Source organism: Mustelus asterias, unplaced genomic scaffold (assembly GCF_964213995.1).
Source record: "Mustelus asterias unplaced genomic scaffold, sMusAst1.hap1.1 HAP1_SCAFFOLD_1579, whole genome shotgun sequence".
Classification (NCBI taxonomy): Eukaryota; Metazoa; Chordata; class Chondrichthyes; order Carcharhiniformes; family Triakidae; genus Mustelus; species Mustelus asterias.
In genome coordinates this window covers 58394-77985 of record NW_027591524.1, presented here as the reverse complement: position 1 = coordinate 77985, position 19592 = coordinate 58394, and the positions used below count along the sequence as shown (strand labels likewise).

The 19592-nt window shown below is 45.5% G+C and overlaps 1 protein-coding gene across 1 annotated transcript in view; it reads right to left on the bottom strand.

Annotated features, from left to right (window-relative positions):
* Positions 1–2186: 2186 nt before the first annotated feature.
* The window catches only part of LOC144488450 (cell division cycle and apoptosis regulator protein 1-like), a gene marked incomplete at its 3' end in the record, with an annotated part of 72774 nt that continues 55368 nt past the window's right edge, over positions 2187–19592 (bottom strand). Inside the window, exon 10 of the mRNA XM_078206523.1 lies at positions 2187–2447. Within this exon, the coding sequence (XP_078062649.1) occupies positions 2187–2447 (261 nt within the window). The remainder of the gene's footprint in view (positions 2448–19592) is intronic.

The window sequence follows — 19592 nt, the reverse complement described above, 5'->3', positions numbered from 1 at the left end:
TGAACAAATACTTCACATCCATCTTCACGCTAGAGAATGAGGATGAAGGTATGGAAATCAGGGACAAACACAGAGGACAAATTGACAGAGGGAGTGTGAAGGTATTGGAAGTATTGACAGGCTTAAAAGTGGACAAATCTCTAGGTCCAGATGAATCGTGTCCCAGGTTGCTTTGGGAGGCAATTGGGCTCTGACCCAAATGTTTAATTCCTCTATGACCAAGGGGGAGGTACCATGGAATGGGAGAATAGCTAATGTGGTTCCGCTATTCAAGCCGGGGAACTACAGACTAGTGAAGCATTAGTGCAGTACAGACCAGGTTTAATAGGGATAGTCAGCATGGCTTTGTCAAAGGGAGGTCATGCCTGACAAATTTGATTGAGTTTTTTGAGGAGGTGACCAGGTGTGTAAGATGAGGTGCAGTTGATATAGTTTATATGGATTTCAACAAAACCTTTGACAGGGTCTCACTTGACAGACTTATAAAGGTGGCAAATCCACATGGGATACAGACTTATTTGATAAGGTGGATTCAAAATTGGCTAATTGTCGGAGACCGATGACAGAAGGTGAGTGGAAGCCAGTATTCAGTGGCATACCACAGGGATCATTGCTGGATTCGTATTATTCATGATGTGGAGATGCCGGCGTTGGACTGGGGTGAACACAGTAAGAGTTTTAACAACACCAGGTTAAAGTCCAGGTTTATTTGGTAGCAAATACCATTAGCTTTCGGAGCGCTGCTCCTTCATCAGATGGAGTGGAATTACAAAAGCACAAAGGTCATGTTGGAATTGTATCAAACTTTGGTGAGGCCACAGTAGAGTACTGTTTGCAGTTCTGGTCGCCACATTATCAGAAGGATGTGATTGCACTGGAGAGGGTACAGAGGAGATTCCCCAGGATGCTGCCGAGGATGGGGCATTTAAGTTATGGAGAGAGGTTGAATAGACTTGGGTTGTTTTTGTTGGAGCAGAGAAGACTGAGGGGTGACCTGATTATGAGGGGCATGGACAGAGTGGTTAGGAAGCAGCTGTTCACCTTAGTTGAAGGGTCAGTTACAGGAGACATAGGTTCAAGTTGAGGGGCAGGAGATTTAGGGGGGGGATGTGAGGAAAAACAGTTTTACCCAAAAGGGTGATGACAGTCTGGATGCCGCCTAGGGGGGGTGATCGAGGCGGGTTGCCTCACATCCTTTAAAAAGTATCTGGATGAGCACTTGGCATGTCATAACGTTCACGGTTAAGGGCCAATTGCTGGTAAATGGGATTAGGTGGGAGTTCAGGTATTTCTCATGTGTTGATGGAGACTCGATGAGTCAAAGGGTCTCTCATGCAGTGCGTTTCTGCGTAATTCTGAAAACAGGACAGTTAATGTCTCAAGCCCAGCATTATATTTGGAAAGTGGAACTGTGAGAAGCTACATGGTAAGACAACCATGTTGGTCTGCCTATTTAAATCTTGAAGTGCTGTCTACAAACAACAACTGCAGAAACAGCCGCAGCAGAAAGTGTAATGACGCCTATAACTTAAGAACTGGAGACTGACACTTTGTAAGATCTCCAAGCTAGTTCCTTTTCGAGTCCACAAATATAGCAAACTCACCTCCTGTTAACAGGATTACAAGTAACTCCATGACCTGAGGAAAGTCTATCCCTTCAAGGGAATCTTGCAACAACCCCTAGTATACGATTTCAGCTACTGAATTCACCTACCTACACAAACAAAATGCATGTCTTTTCCGAGATGAGTCAATCAATTGAATTATCAACTATCCCTTTGTTTAGAACTTGTAAAAGTGCTCTATTCTCTTTAACCATATTTGCTTTGAGACAGAGAGAGAATGTGTGTGGGGGAGCGCTTGTGCGTGAAAGTGGGTGAATGACATAGCATTAGATTTTCTGGATGAATGCATGAATAACTAATTCTCTTTATTTAAACCCACAAAACCTTGTTGCTGGTTAATCATATTGTCCTTGTACTCAGGGGTTAAGAAATATATACTTCTTCCTTTTCAAAAACACATTGATCACAGACAGTAAGGGAAGGGAACAGGGGTTTCAGTTCTCTCACATCTGTCTGTAACCTACTCTTAAACTAGTACAAGTCTCAAATAATAATCCATTTGCTATTTGTCAATTCACCATTACTTCCCCGAGCACACAGACAACAGTGGCACAAATTTACCAGCCAAAACTATGAAGAGTTCGAAATACTTTCTCTCAACACAATCCAAGTTTAAATGGACAAAATCTATAATAGCCCTGGCAGATGTTTTTCTTAGTTCATGTCCTGAAAAATTAACAGCCCATTTCATCAAATTCCTGCTGACAGCACCAGTCATAAACTGAGTACGCACCTTCTCTTTAGAAGTGTTTTCTCTGGATCTCCTTGTTCCTTCCCCTCTGTCATCCTTTCGATCTCTGTCATTCTCTTCCTCATCTCGATCTGTTGAGAAAAAAAATGTAATAAAATGTCCCAAATGAAATTGCTCACTGTAAAATTAGACTAGATCGACAAGAGTGTAAATGTCATTTAATGCATGACACATTATTCAGCTGTCAAGGTATGCTGTGTTTAAGGTCAGACAGGCTAACATGATAATGAAACGGAGATGATGGTCACTCAGGCCAAGTTTTTTTTGTTCAAGGAACTTTGCAGATTACAAGCAAGTTTTTGGTTGCAGTTCGGAGGCAGTAACATATTACGTTTTACATCAAAATATGCTTGGAGCTTTACAGAGCAAACAAAAAAAGGGAAAATTGTGAATTAGGGTGAAATGTAAGGAGAGTTCAGAAAAACATAGAACATAGAAAAACTACAGCACAAACAGGCCCTTCAGCCCACAAGTTGCGCCGGTCGTGTCCCTACCTACCTAGGCTTATAAATAGACTTACCTATAACCCTCAATCCTATTAAGTCCCATGTACTCATCCAGAAGTCTCTTAAAAGACCCTATTGAGTTTGCCTCCACCACCACTGACGGCAGCCGATTCCACTCACCCACCACCCACTGAGTGAAAAACTTACCCCTGACATCTCCTCTGTACCTACTCCCCAGCACCTCAAACCTGTGTCCTCTCGTAGCAGCCATTTCAGCCCTGGGAAAAAGCCTCCGAGAATCCACCCGATCTATACCTCTCAACATCTTGTACACCTCTATAAGGTCACCTCTCATCCTTCGTCTCTCCAAGGAGAAAAGACCGAGCTCCCTCAGCCTATCCTCATAAGGCATGCCAACCAATCCAGGCAACATCGTTGTAAATCTTCTCTGCACCCTTTCAATAATTTCCACATCCCTCCTGTAATGAGGCGACCAGAACTGAGCACAGTACTCCAAGTGGGGTCTGACGAGGGTCTTATAAAGCTGCATCATGGTTGAACCTTGGTTGAAAAGATGGGATTTAAGAAGCCTTAAAGGCAAAGAGGAATAAAGGCACAATGGGGTTAAGGACATAGAGTCATAGAGGTTTACAGCATGGAAACAGACACTTCGGCCAACTTGTCCATGCCGCCTTTTTTTTTAAACCCCGAAGCTAATCCCAATTGCCTGCATTTGACCCATATCCCTCTATACCCATCTTGCCCATGTAACTGCCTAAATGCTTTTTAAAAGACAAAAATTGTACCCACATCTACTACTACCTCTGGCAGCTTGTTCCAGACACTCAGCACCCTCTGTGAGAAAGAATTGCCCCTCTGGACACTTTTGTAGCTCTCCCTTCTCACCGTAAACCTATGCCCTCTAGTTTTAGACTCCCCCACCTTTGGGAAAAGATATTGACTATCTAGCTGATCTATGCCCTCATTATTTTATAGACCTCTATAAGATCACCCCTCAGCCTTCTACGCTCAAGAGAAAACAAAGAAAGAACAAAGAACAACACAGCACAGGAATAGGCCCTTCGGCCCTACAAGCCTGCACCGATCATGTGTTCCGAACTAGACCATCCTTTGTAAACCTCTATTCCCAGTCTGTTCATGTGGCTATCTAGATAAGTCTTAAATGATCCTAGCGTGTCTGCCTCAACCACCTTGCTTGGCAGTGCATTCCAGGCCCCCACCACCCTCTGTGTAAAATACGTCCCCCGCATATCCGTACTGAACTTTGCCCCCTTACCTTGAACTTGTGACCCCTTGCGTTTGTCATTTCTGACCTGGGAAAAAGCTCCCAACTGTTCACCCTATCTATGCCCTTCATAATTTTATAAACTTTATTAGGTTGCCCCTCAACCTCCGTCTTTCCAGGGAGAACAACCCTAGTTTACTCAATCTCACCTCATAACGAATACCCTCCATACCAGGCAACATCCTGGTAAACCTTTTCTGCACTCTCTCCAAAGCCTCCACGTCCTTCTGGTAGTGTGGTGATCAGAACTGGACGCAGTACTCCAAATGTGGCCGAACCAACATTCTATATAACTGCAACATCATATGCCAACTTTTATACTCTGTGCCCCATCCAATAAAGGCAAGCATGCCATATGCCTTCTTCACCACCTTTTCCACCTGTGCTGCCACCTTTAAGGATCTGTGGACTTGCACACCCAGGTCCCTCTGTGTGTCTATACTCCTGATGGTTCTACCATTTATTGTATAGCTCCCCCTTACATTCGATCTACCAAAGTGCATCACTTCGCATTTATCTGGATTAAATTCCATCTGCCATTTCTCCGCCCAATTTTCCAGCCGATCTACATCCTGCTGTATTCTCTGAAAATGTTCATCACTATCCGCAACTCCAGCAATCTTTGTGTCAAAAAAGTCCCAGTCTATCCAGCCTCTCCTTATAACTCAAACCATCAAATCCTGGTAGCATCCTAGTAAATCTTTTCTGCACTCTTTCTAGTTTAATAATATCCTTTCTATCATAGGGTGACCAGAACTGTACACAGTATTCCAAGTGTGGCCTTACTAATGTCCGTTCCAACTTCAACAAGACATCCAAACTCCTGTATTCAATGTTCTGACCATTGAAACTAAGCATGCTGAATGCTTTCTTCACCACTCTGTCCACCTGTGACTCCACTTTCAAGGAGCTATGAACCTGTACCCCGAGATCTCTTTGTTCTATAACTCTCCCCAACGCCCTACCATTAACTGAGTAAGTCCTGCCCTGGTTCAATCTACCAAAATGCATCACCTCGCATTTATCCATCTGCCATTCGTCAGCCCACTGGCCCAATTGATCAAGGTGCTGTTGCAATCGGAGATAACTTTCTTCACTGTCCACTATGCCACCAATCTTGGTGTCATCTGCAAACTTACTAACCATTCCTCCTATATTCTCATCCAAATCAATAACATAAATGACAAATAAGAGTGGACCCAGCACTGATCCCTGTGGCACACCGCTGGTCACAGGCTTCCAGTTTGAAAAACAACCCTCTACAACCACCCTCTGGCATCTGTTAAGGAGCCAATTTTGTATCCATTTAGATACTTCACCCTGGATCCCGTGAGATTTAACGTTATGCAACAACTTACCATGCGGTACCTTGTCAAAAGCCTTGCTAAAGTCCATGCAGACAACTGCAGTGCCCTCATCTCCCTTCTTGGTTACCCCTTCAAAAAACTGAATCAAATTTGTGAGACATGATTTTCCACTCACAAAGCCATGCTACCTGTCCCTAATCAGTCATTGTGTCTCCAAATGCCTGTAGATCTTGTCTCTCAAAATACCACCCAACAATTTACCCACCACAGATGTGAGGCTCACTGGCCTGTAGTTCCCAGGTTTTTTCCTGCATCCCTTTTTAAACAAATGCACAACATTTGCCACCCTCCAATCTTCAGGCACCTCACCCATGACTATCGATGATTCAAATATCTCTGCTAGGGGACCTCCCACAATGTCCTGGGATACACCATCAGGTCCCGTTGATTTATCTACCTTGATACGCTTTAAGACTTCCAGCACCTCTTTCTCTGTAATATTTACACTCCTCAAGACATCACTATTTATTTCCCCAAGTACCCGAACATCCATTTGTAACCCCCTGCTGACCACTATATGGGGCTACTATTTAAATATTCAATCAACAGGATCCTGAATTCCTAGCGGTTGATGTTGATTTGGCTAATTCCTTGTTTACCCATAAATGTCAGTACTGTAACCAGAATATCAAAAATAAATTTAATAACAAATGTAATTAAGAACATAAGAAATAGGAGCAGGAGTAGGCCATCTGGCCCTTCGAGCCTGCCCCGCCATTCAACAAGATCATGGCTGATCTGAAGCGAATCAATTCCACTTACCCGCCTGCTCCCCATAACCCCTAATTCCCTTATCGATCAGAAAACTATCTACCCGTGATTTAAACATATTCAACGAAGAAGCCTCCACCACTTCAATGGGCAGAGAATTCCAGAGATTCACTACCCTCTGAGAGAAGAAGTTCCCCCTCAACTCTGTTCTGAACCGGCCCCCCCCTTATTTTGAGGCTGTGCCCTCTAGTTCTGGTTTCCCTTCTAAGTGGAAAGAATCTCTCCACCTCTACCCTATCCAGCCCCTTCATTATCTTATATGTCTCTATAAGATCACCCCTCATCCTTCTAAACTCCAACGAGTACAGACCCAATCTGTTTAATCTCTCCTCATAAGCCACACCCCTCATCTCCGGTATCAACCTGGTGAACCTTCTCTGCACTCCCTCCAAGGCCAATATATCCTTTCGCAAATAAGGGGACCAAAACTGCACACAGTAATCCAGTTGCGGCCTCACCAGTGCCTTGTACAGTTGCAGCAAGACCTCCCTGCTTTCATATTCTATCCCCCTCGTGATAAAGGCCAACATTCCATTCGCCTTCTTGATCACCTGCTGCACCTGCAGACTGAGTTTTTGCGATTCGTGCACAAGGACCCCAGGTCCCTCTGCACAGTCGCACGATGTAAATTTTCTCCATTTAAATAATATTCCAATTTACTATTATTTCTTCCAAAGTGGATAACCTCACATTTGCTAACATAGAAATCATCATAGAAACCCTACAGTGCAGAAGGAGGCCATTCGGCCCATCGAGTCTGCACCGACCACAATCCCACCCAGGCCCTACCCCCAGATATTTACCCACTAATCCCTCTAACCTACGCATCCCAGGATTCTAAGGGGCAATTTTTAACCTGGCCAATCAACCTAACCTGCACATCTTTGGACTGTGGGAGGAAACCGGAGCACCCGGAGGAAACCCACGCAGACACGAGGAGAATGTGCAAACTCCACACAGACAGTGACCCGAGCCGGGAATCGAACCCGGGACCCTGGAGCTGTGAAGCAGCAGTGCTAACCACTGTGCTACCGTGCCGCCCTTATATTCCATCTGCCAGATCCTCGCCCACTCGCTCAGCCTATCCAAATCTCTCTGCAGACTTTCTGCGTCCTCCACGCAATTCGCTTTCCCACTCACCTTCGTGTCATCAGCAAACTTGAATACCCTACATTCAGTCCCCTCCTCCAGATCATCTATGTAAATGGTAAACAATTGAGGCCCCAGCACCGATCCCTGCGGCACGCCACTGGTCACCAACTGCCAACCAGAAAAGCACCCATTTATCCCAACTCTCTGCTTCCTGTTAGATAGCCAATCCCCAATCCACGCCAACACCTTACCCCTAACTCCGTGTACCCCAATCTTCTGCAGCAACCTTATCGAACGCCTTCTGGAAATCTAAAAACACCACATCCACCGGTTCCCCTCTGTCAACTGCACTAGTGACATCTTCATAAAAGTCCAGTAGATTCGTCAAACACGACTTTCCCTTCATGAATCCATGCTGCGTCTGCTTGATCGAACCATTCTTATTCAGGTGCTCTGTTATTTCCTCTTTAATAATGGACTCTAGCATCTTCCCAACTACGGACGTTAAGCTAACCGGCCTGTAGTTACCCGCCTTTTGTCTACTTCCTTTTTTAAACAGCGGCATAACAGTAGCTGTTTTCCAGTCAGCTGGCACTACCCCAGAGTCCAGCGAATTTTGATAAATTACTACTAACGCATCTGCTATTACCTCAGCCATTTCTTTCAGTACCCTGGGATGGATTCCATCCGGGCCCGGGGACTTGTCTACCTTCAGTGCTATTAGTCTACCAAGCACCACCTCCTTAGTAACAGTAATTGTATTAAGGACCTTAATTAACAGACATAAAACAGTGAGCTCTGATCTATAACCGTTGGGGCCCATCCGTTGGTGCACACATGGGGAAACTCATCCTCAGTAACACATTTGTAGATACTGTTCCAGTTGGATTGTATAGTCCCCACCAGTTACTCACGACACATACACACACAGTCCAGAAGAGACACACGTGTGGAAGATGATGCCGCAGGAGGCAGAGGTGCCGCGAGCTATCCATGCTGCAAAGTAGGTCGAGTGCGCTGAAGGCTGTCCTCCTCGGCAGTAATGAAAAGAACAGGCAGGGAAACGCCTGGCTGCCTCTCACTCCAAACCGAATTCTCACTGCCTGGAAAAAGCTCTCTCTCTCCACTCTGCCTCTTCAGCTCTCTCCCTCTTCAGCTCTCTCCCTCGACAGCTCTGCTTCACTTCCTGGTGCCTTTTTTTCCTCCCGCCCCCAGAGCAATCCCATTGGCCCAGCCCACATCACTCAACCAACAGCATCCTGTTCACAGCACCCTCCCGGCAAACAAGACACTGAAACCCACAAGGGACAAAGAACACTGGTAAATGTCTTCCCCACAAATTTTCCTCAGTCCCTTACATTCTCCCCCCACCAAAAATACAGCATGCCCCCGTGCTGAAGTACATGACATAGGACCCAGTTAACCAATTACACCATGTACCTTATAGTGTGATGACTGGTATAATAGTGGGTGAAAAGAGTGGTACCTTATTTATACATGACGAGCACTGAGCAAAGGAGTTACACCACCATGTATGACAACTATTGCAGTGTTCAGGAAAATGCATAGTGGGTGGCGTAGCTGAGTGAACAATTGTATGTCCTACTACTACAGACTTTGCACACGGCTCTCCCAGCTTTGTATAATGGAAACGGTCTGCTGGCTTTCTCTCTCTCTGTGATCTCCTTATCTCTGGTTCTGGATTGGCTATGTTAGATGTGTCTGTAGTGTAAGTGCCCTCAACAGAACTTTCTGATTCTACTTCCCTTTGCTCAGTTACTACCTCTTCTATCACAACAGGTAGCCCTTCTGAAGATTCTGAGCTCGCTGCGACTTCTGTCACTTCTGTAGCATTTGTGGGGGGATTGGACTCTGTAGGCATGACATCCTGTTCCGGTTGTTCACAGATTCCCTCCGGATTGTCAATGATCAAGTCCTCTGGGTAATGTCCATACTCTGACTCTGAGTCTGAAGAGTTTTGATCTCCCAGGGGCACATCAGCTGCGGAGTCATCTTTGTGAACCTCAGGAGTTTGATTCCTTTCTTTTGCTTTTCTGCGCCTGAGGGCTCTTGGAGAGGGAGTAGGCTTTGAGTCAACCTCAGTGCTCAATTGGACCTCTTGTCCCAGGGGCAAAATATGATTTTGGTGCATGACCTTAGTGGGTCCCGAACCATCTGCAGGCTTTAGACGATAAACAGGAAGATCAGACATTTGACTCTCAACCACATAAGGATTTGCACTCCACCGATCAGCAAGCTTCTGTTTCCCTTTCAGGCCAAGGTTTCGAATGAGGACTCTATCCCCAGGCTTCAGGCAATGGTAGCGCACTCTCTGGTCATACCTCTCCTTGTTACTTTGGTTCATTTTAGCGGAAGTGGCTAGGGCCAACTGATAGGCTGCTTGCAGCTCTTTCTTCATCTTAGACACATACTGCAAGTGGGAAGTTGTTGAGGTCCCATCCGCTGACACGCCAAAGCAAACGTCCACAGGAAGTCTGGCTTCCCTCCCGAACATTCAAAAGTAGGGTGAATACCCGGTAGCTTCATTTGGGCTACAGTTATACGCGTGGACCAGATGTGCAATGTGCTGACTCCATTTGGACTTTTGACTGGGCTCAAGAGTTCCTAGCATGTTCAACAGGGTTCTATTGAACCTCTCTGGTTGAGGGTCACCTTGTGGGTGGTATGGTGAAGTTCTTGATTTCCTCACACCCAACATGGTCAACATCTCTCTCACCAACTGGCTTTCAAAATCCCGACCCTGGTCTGAATGTATGCGAGTTGGTAGGCCGTAGTGAATGAAGTATTTCTCCCATAGAGTTCTGGCAACCGTTATGGCTCTCTGATCCTTGGGCAGATAAAAGCGGTCTTCTCCTTGTCAGCCTCACTCATGGGTATTTGATAGTACCCGCTCCTCAGGTCGAGGACTGTGAACCATTTACTCCCAGACAAGCAGTGAAGAGCGTCTTCTATCCTTGGGACAGTGTACTGGTCCGGTATTGTTCGAAGGTTAAGGGTTCGGTAGTCCACGCACATTCGTACCTTCCCTGACTTCTTGCGTACGACTACTATTGGCGATGCGTAGGGACTACGCGATTCAGAGATGATGCCATGGCTTTGTAGTTCCTGTAGGTGCTGGCGCACATCCTCAAAGTCAGCAGGCGACAAGCGACGTGACCTCTCTCGGAAGGGCCTTGCATCCTTCAGTCTTATTTCATGTCTGGTGCTTTTAAAACAACCTACATCCCACTCGTGCTGAGAGAAAACCTCTTTCCTCTCCATCATTCTCTCACAGAGACGCCTCCTTGCCTCCTCTGGCATAGGAGAGGCTCCAAAATCAAAAGAGGAAGGGGTCAGTTCGATTGCAGCTTTATCCGCACACTGTGCCCTCGGCAGAGGAACAGGGGCTACTGGAAAAATATGGGCTACTGGAGTCCCACGTTTCAAGGAGATTTCTCTGGATGACAGGTTCTTCATAGTCACAGTAATGCGTCTGCTGGAAACAACTGATGCAAGATGAACCTCAGGCCTCACCCACAACTCTTCAGGGGAAAAAGTGTCAATAGGCTGATCTATCAGTGCTAGCTGGTCTGTGAAATCACCAGGGAACTTTGGGAGACCAGTGACTTTAAACACTTGTCCTGGTTGCAAGGTGATTGGCTTGTGCTGGGTAAACCACACAGTATCATGCTTGTCTACCCCTTCTGTTGTTTCAGACTGGGTGAGTGTCTCATAAGCTTCTCGGGGACGGGGTGTATGGTCAAAGTACCCAAGAAGCGTTCTCCCGCCTGTTCTTTACAGGACTCCACTAACTCTCTCACCAGCCGGGTATTTGTCCCCACCAGCACGGCAATGCTGTTATCTTTCACAGGGTCAGGACATACTAAGGCCAAAGTGTCAACTGTCTGCGGCACTCCGGTTACAGCGGCAGTGAACTCGAGTTGTATGGACAGGTAGCCATCAGATGGGTATTGGTGAGAGCTTAAACCCCATATTTCCAGGTCTTCAAGTGGCTGGAGGTAAGTGTTTCAGGTAGGTGTCGTAGAAGTTGCGATACAAAATGGTTACTTGGGAGCCACTGTCAAGCAAAGCTCTTGCATAAACTCCTTCTATTTGCACAGGTACACCAGAGATGGGCCCCACTAATCCTGCAGGTAACTGTTTTGAGCCTTGCTTCGCTGGGGGTGGACAGTGGGTGGAACGTATTTCACACGGAACCAAGCACCGTTCCTTCAAATGGCTCCTGAGAAGTTTCCCTGCTGTCTGCTTGCTTTGATCAGCTTCTGATTCACTTTCCTCAGATCCTCGAGTTCTTTGCACTCTCTCCTTGTATGCCCATCTTGCCCACACCTGTAGCAAAATATTCCTGCCGGCAGTGGTTTGGACATTTTCACTCGGGGCGACACGTCCCGAACAGCAGCTTCTGGCGCTTGCTGTACGGACCCAGTCCTTGCTGTCGTACTTTCAGATGTAGGGGTAACTGGAACGGCGCTCAACAGTCTGGCCACCTGAGAAGTCAGTTCCCTTACCTCATTTTGTAGGCTGTTCAACTCAGACGTAACTGAGGACTGCGGTACACTGGCGGTGGCAGTAGCTTTCACCCCCTTCTCTGGCGCTAATCCAATTTTCTTCCTCTCTTACCTCCCGCATCAGCTGGAAGAAGGAAGGGGGTTTGTCCAGGGTGTGGCTCATCCTTACACGCAGAGCAACCATGTCTCGAGTGAGTGCACCCTTGACTAGCTGTTCCATCCGAGCTCGATTCATGTCTGCAGCCGTAATTCCTCCCTTAAGAAGAGCACGATGGAGAAGTTTGTCAAGGCGATATAGAAAAGCAGAGAGTTTTTCTCCTTCATGCTGGTATGTGTGTCTGAACTTGGCCAAGATGTCGGCTCCACTCTCTGTGGTGCCATAAGCTGTGTCCAGAGCGGATAAATAATTGGTGGCCGTAGCAGTGGGAGTGCTAACTTTCAAAAATCGAACGATGTCAGCAGCAGGCCCTTTTAAACTCTCCACTATACGCTGTCTCTTGGCAGCATCAGTGCATTGCCACTCATTGATCATCTGGGTAGCCTGCTCCATCCAGGCATCGTATTCTTCCTCACCTGGGGGTACAGGTTTCAGTCCTGAAAACAGTCTCAGCTTTCTGTAGCTAGGCCCATCGGTAGACACTTGGTTGCACTTGTCCACCAGTTTGCCAATAGCAGTCACTAAATCCATGTTCACATCCACTTTGGGAGCTTGATTTTCTGATACTATGGCCTGAAAATTCTCCATTGACTTGCCTTCCTGTTGTAGTAGTAACAGCAGCTTTGTATGGAAAGCATCCTCTTCAGGAACAGCATCCTGTGTGCCCAAGCTTTCTGGCGTATGCACAGCCCATGGCCCAGCTTCTCCTTCAATACCTACATCTGGAGGTACAGTGTCAGGGGTTAAATCAATGCGAGTCTCCACTAGTATGAACAACTGTGTGCCGGTAGAATCCCCACGGCGACCACAAATCTTGGTGCAACCAAAGACTTCCACTGTGTTTAAGACCCTAGCAATGGTCTCCTCACTAGTATCTATTGGCACATTGCTCAGTAATACGCCACGAGAAAGACTGATATTCTTTTGGCGGCTCCAGTCAGCAGCCTGAGAAAAATCCATTGTCTTAAGTGAGCTACTAACACTAAAACTTTTCCTGTTGTAATTACTGGGTTAACTGTTACTGACTGACGGGGGGAAAAATTTTTTATTTGACCTGTCTGGTAAACAGGAATGATCTGTGTGTGTGTGTCGTGAGTAACTGGTGGGGACTATACAATCCAACTGGAACAGTATCTACAAATGTGTTACTGAGGATGAGTTTCCCCATGTCTGCACCAACGGATGGGCCCCATCTGTTTGTTCTGTCTGGAGACAATACACATCTCTTTAACCTGTGTTGAATGCTCCCTCCACCCACATTGTCTGTACATTTAAGACCTGGCTGGCTGTAGAGATTTGCATTCTAATCATTATTCTGTAATTTGATTTCTGCGTCTGTTTGCACTGTTTGAGAACAGATATCCACTCCATCTGACGAAGGAGCTGTGCTCCGAAAGCTTATGGTATTTGCTACCAAATAAACCTGTTGGACTTTAACCTGGTGTTGTGAGACTTCTTACTGTGCTTACCCCAGTCCAACGCCGGCATCTCCACAACAGGAATGATCTCAGCGGTGCCTCCAAAAATGTAACCCCCTGCTGACCACTATATGGGGCTACTATTTAAATATTCAATCAACAGCATCCCGAATTCCTCGCGGTTGATGTTGATTTGGCTAATTCCCTGTTTACCCATAAATGTCAGTACTGTAACCGGAATATCAAAAAATAAATTTAATAACAATTATAATTAACAGACATAAAACAGTGAGCTCTGATCTATAACCGTTGGGGCCCATCCGTTGGTGCACACATGGGGAAACTCATCCTCAGTTACACATTTGTAGATACTGTTCCAGTTGGATTGTATAGTCCCCACCAGTTACTCACGACACACACACACAGTCCAGAAGAGACACACGTGTGGAAGATGATGCCGCAGGAGGCAGAGGTGCCGCGAGCTATCCGTGCAGCCAAGTAGGTCGAGTGCGCTGAAGGCTATCTCCTCGGCAGTAATGAAAAGAACAGGCAGGGAAACGCCTGGCTGCCTCTCACTCCAAACCGAATTCTCACTGCCTGGAAAAAGCTCTCTCTCTTCACTCTGCCTCTTCAGCTCTCTCCCTCGACAGCTCTGCTTCACTTCCTGGCGCCTTTTTTCCCTCCTGCCCCCAGAGCATTCCCATTGGCCCAGCCCACATCACTCAACCAACAGCATCCTGTTCACAGCACCCGCCCGGCAAACAGGACACTGAAACCCGCAAGGGACAAAGAACACTGGTAAATGTCTTCCCCACAAATTTTCCTCAGTCCCTTACACATGCTTTTCTCAACAGTAAATACTGATGAGAAATATTCATTTAGGATCTCACCCATCTCTTGTGGATCCGCACACAGATAACCTTGTTGAACCTTAAGAGACCCTACTCTCTCCCTTGTTACTCTTTTGCGCTTTATGTATTGGTAGCTCTTTGGATTCTCCTTTGCCTTATCTGTCAAAACAATCTCGTGTCCCCTTTTTGCCCTCCTGATTTCTCTCTTAACTCTACTCCCAAACCCCCGATACTCTTCAAGGGATTCACTTGATCCCAGCTGTCTATGCATGTCATGTGCCTCCTTCTTCTTCCTAACCAGGGCCTCAATATCCCAAGTCATCCAGGGTTCCCTACTTCTACCAGCCTTGCCCTTCACTCTAAGAGGAATGTGCTTACCCTGAACCTGGTTAACACACTGATGAAAGCCTCCCACTTACCAGATAGAACATAGAACATAGAACATTACAGCGCAGAACAGGCCCTTCGGCCCACGATGTTGCACCGACCAGTTAAAAAAAAACTGTGACCCTCCAACCTAAACCAATTTCTTTTCGTCCATGAACCTATCTACGGATCTCTTAAACGCCCCCAAACTAGGCGCATTTACTACTGATGCTGGCAGGGCATTCCAATCCCTCACCACCCTCTGGGTAAAGAACCTACCCCTGACATCGGTTCTATAACTACCCCCCCTCAATTTAAAGCCATGCCCCCTCGTGCTGGATTTCTCCATCAGAGGAAAAAGATGTCCCTTTGCCTTCCCACAGACTTCCCCAATTCACTTTTGAAAGTTCCTGCCTGATACCATCAAAATTGGCCTTGCCCCAATTTAGAATTTTAAGTTTTGGGCCAACCTATCATTCTCCATAGCTATCTTAAAACTAATAGAATTATGGTCACTGGTCCCAAAGTGAGGCCTCACTAACACTTCTGTCACCTGCCCTTCCTTATTTCCCAGGAGGAGGTCAAGTTTTGTCCCCTCTCTGGTCGGGCCATCCACATACTGAATGAGAAATTCCTCCTGAATACACTCAACAAATTTCTCTCCATCCAACCCTCTAATACTATGACTGTCCCAGTCAAAGTTAAAATCCTTTACTCTTACCACCCTATTTTTCTTGGAGCTATCTGTAATCTCTTTACATATTTGCTCCTCAATTTCCCGCTGACTATTTGGGGGCCTATAGTACAACCCTATCAAAGTGATTTCCCCCTTCTTATTTCTCAGTTCTACCCACATCGACTCAGTGGCTGAACCCTCAGATATATCCCCTCTCAGTACTGCTGTGATGTTTTCCCTCATCAAATGTGCAACTCCCCCTCCTCTCTTACCTCCTGTTCTATCTTTCCTATAGCATCTGTACCCTGCCTGGAACATTGAGCTGCCAGTCCTGTCCCTCCCTTAGCCATGTTTCAGTAATTGCTATAATATCGTGATGGGAGGTTTTAATTTCCCAAATATCGATTGGAATATCCCTAGGGTAAGGGGTTTAGATGGAGAGGAGTTTGTTAGGTGTGTTCAGGAGGGCTTCCTGACACAGTATGTGGATAAGCCTGCAAGAGGAGAGGCTGCACTTGATTTGGTATTAGGGAATGAACCTGGGCAGGTATCAGATCTCTCAGTGGGAGAGCATTTTGGGGATAGTGATCATAACTCTATCTCCTTTACATTAGCATTGGAGAGAGATAGGATCAGTCAAGCTAGGAAAGTGTTTATTTGGAGTAAGGGCAATTATGAGGCTATTAGGCAGGAAATTAGAGGCATAAATTGGAAGGAGGTTTTCTCAGGGAAATGTACAGAAGAAATGTGACAAATTTTCAAGGAACATTTGTCTGGAGGTCTGCACAGCAACGTTCCAATGAGACAGGGGAATTATGGTAGGTTACAGGAACCATGGTGCACGAAAGCTGTAACTAATTTAGTCAAGAAGAAAAGAACAGCCCACAAACGATCAGGGAGCTAGGTAATGTTAGAAATCTAGAAGAGTATACGACTAGTTGGAAGGAACTTAAGAGGGAAATTAGAAGAGCAAGAAGGGGTCATGAGAAGGCTTTGGCAGACAGGATGAAAGAAAACCCCAAGGCATTCTACAAGTATGTTAAAAGCAAGAAGATAAGATGTGAAGGAGTAGGACCTATCAAATGTGACGGTGGGAAAGTCTGTATAGAACCGGTAGAAATAGCAGAGGTACTCAATGAATACTTTGCTTCAGTATTCGCAGTGGAAAAGGATCTTGGTAGATGCAGTACAGACTTGCAGTGGACTGAGAAGATTGAGCATGTGGACATGTGGCTCAAAGACAGGTGTGGGAGAGGTGAGTTCTGATCATGGGCACCAATACTGGGCAAATTGGGATCTGAAGTTCTGGAATGGTCAATAACAGAACCATGCTGGGGACGGTATTTTCCAAGCTGCGTAATGAGGAAAGTTGAGGGGGTTTAAACTAAATAGTGGGGGCAAAGGATTAAATTTGGGAAGATGTGGTAAATTGAAGAGCAAAGGACAACGCAAAAGAGAAAGGAACCATTACAGGAAAAGCTAGAGAGCACACATCTAACAAATCAATGCATGAAAGAAGACTGACACTATGAGTTTCTATTGACACCTGAAGAGAAAGAAGTTGGTGAAGACAAATGTAGGCCCCCTACAGACAGAAACGGGGCAATGTATAATAAGGGACAAAGAAACGGCTGAGCAACTGAATACATACTTTGGTCTGTCTTCACAAAAGAGGACAAAAATCAGATACCAGAAATGTTGGGAGAATGCAAAATTTAGCGAGGAGGAAGAACTAAGGGAGATTAATATTAGTAGAAAAATGGTGCTGGGAAAATTGATGGGATTGAAGGCGGATAAATCCCCAGGGCCTGATAATCTATATCCCAGAGTACTTAAGGAAGTGACTCTAGAAATAGTGGATGTATTGGTGGTCATCTTCCAGGATTTTATAGACTCTGGAATAGTCCTGCAGATTAGAGGGTAGCTACTGTCACTCCAATATTCAAAAAGGGAATTATAGACCAGTAATCCTAACATCGGTAATGTGGAAGATTCTCAAATTCATTATCAAGAACTTTGTGACAAAGCATTTAGAAAGCAGTGGGAGGATCAGACAGAGTCAGCGTGGATTTATGAAGGGGAAATCATGCTTGACAAATCTATTGGAATTCTTTGAGGATGTAACAAGTAGAGTTGACAAGGGGGAGTCAGTTGATGTGGTATATTTGGACTTTCAGAAAGCGTTTGACAAAGTTCCACATAAGAGATTATCGAGCAAGATTAAAGCACATGGGATTGGGGAAGTGCATTGAGATGAATAGGAAACTGGTTGGCAGAGAGGAAACAGAGTAGGAATTAATGGGGTGCTTTTCAAATTGGCAGGCAGTAACTAGTGGGGTGCCAGAACCCCAGCTATTCACAATATATTTCAATAATTTGGACGAGCTAACATCTCAAGGTTTGCAGATGATACCAAGTTGGAAGGGAGGGTGAATTGTAATGAGGATGCAGAGATCCTTCAGCATGATCTGGACAGGTTGGGTGAATGGGCAAATCAATAGCAAATGCAGTATAATTTGGATAAATGTGAGGTTATTCACTTTGGAATCAAAGACAAGACGACAGATTACTACTTGAATGGCTGTAAATTGGGTGAGGGGAGTGTGCAGCAGGACCTCGGTGTCCTTGTGCACCAGTCACTGAAGGTAAGCATGCAGGTGCAGTAGGCAGTAAAGAAGGCAAATGCTATGTTGGCCTTCATTGCAAGAGGTTTCGCGTACAGGAACAGGGATGTGTTGTTGCAATTATACAGGGCCTTGGTGAGGCCACACCTAGAATATTGTATACAGTTTCAGTCTCCTTTTCTGAGGAAGGATGTTCTTGCTCTTAAGGGAGTGCAGTGAAGGTTTACCAGGCTAATTGTAGGGATGATGGGACTGACGTATGAGGAGAGATTGACTCGGTTAGGATTGTTTTCGCTGGAGTTCAGACTGAAATGAGGGAGGATCTCATAGAGACTTATGAAATTCTAACAGGATGAGACAGGGTGGATGCAGAGAGGATGTTCCCGATGGTGGGGGTGTCCAGAACCAGGGGTCACAATCTGAGGGTTCAGGGTAGAGTATTTAAGATAGAGGCGAGGCGAGGAGACATTTCTTCACCCAAAGAACAGGCAACATGTGGAATTCATTACCACAGGAAGTAATTGATGCCAAAACATTGATTGTATTCAAGAAGCAGCTGGATATAGCACTTGGGGGAATGGGATCAAAGGTTACAGGGAAAAAAGCAGGATTAGGCTATTGAGTTGGACGATCAGCCAGGATTGTGATGAATGGTGGAGCAGGCTCGAAGGGCCAATTGGCCACCTCCTGCTCTTATCTTCTATATTTCTACGTTATAAAAAGAATTTTTTAAAACTAAAAGCTCTGTATCTGAATGCACTAAGCAATCAAACCAAAACAGATGAACTGAGAGTACACATATAAATCAATAAATAAGATTTAATAGCCATTATGGAAACATGGATACAGGAGGACATGGAATTGGGACTTGAAGATTGAAGGATACAGGATATTTAGGAAGGACAGGAAGTAAGGGAAATTTGGGGAGATGACTCTGTTAATTAACAATGGTATTAGCACAATAGAGAGAGAGGACCTATATTCAGGAAACTAGGATGTGGAAAGGCTTTGGGTAGAGATCAGAAATGGTTAAACCAAGAAGTCACATGTGGGAGTCGTATACAGGCCCACTAACAGCAACCGCATGGTAGGGTGGAGCATAAAGGAAGAAATAATTAGAGCTTAACAGAAAGGCAAGTGATAGCCATGGGAGATTTTAATCTACATATGGGCCGGAAAAGGTAGTGCAGATGAGGAGTTGATTGAATGTTTTCGGGATCGCTTCTTGGAACAGCATGTTCTTGAGCCGGGGGGGGGGGGGTTGAATCTCTGGAACATTCTTCCTGAAAAGGGGGAAGAGGAATCTTTGAATACTCTTTTCAGGCAGAGGTGTTGTTAGTAAGATCGTTAGTAAGCAAGGGGGTGATAGGCCATCAGGGGTATGCTGGATGCAGATTTCTGACTTAAAAAAAACACTGATAGATAAATCTCATCATGCTGTGCGCGACTATTGTATTTATTAACATTCTAGAATGAAATAAAAACTTCCAAAAACAAAAGTTAACTCACAAATCATTCCAATGTTCACCATTTAATCATTCTGCATGCTGTGCTTACTTAGCCGTCAGGTGCGAAAGGTAGGATTCTTATTGGTTTATAGTGTAAACAGCATC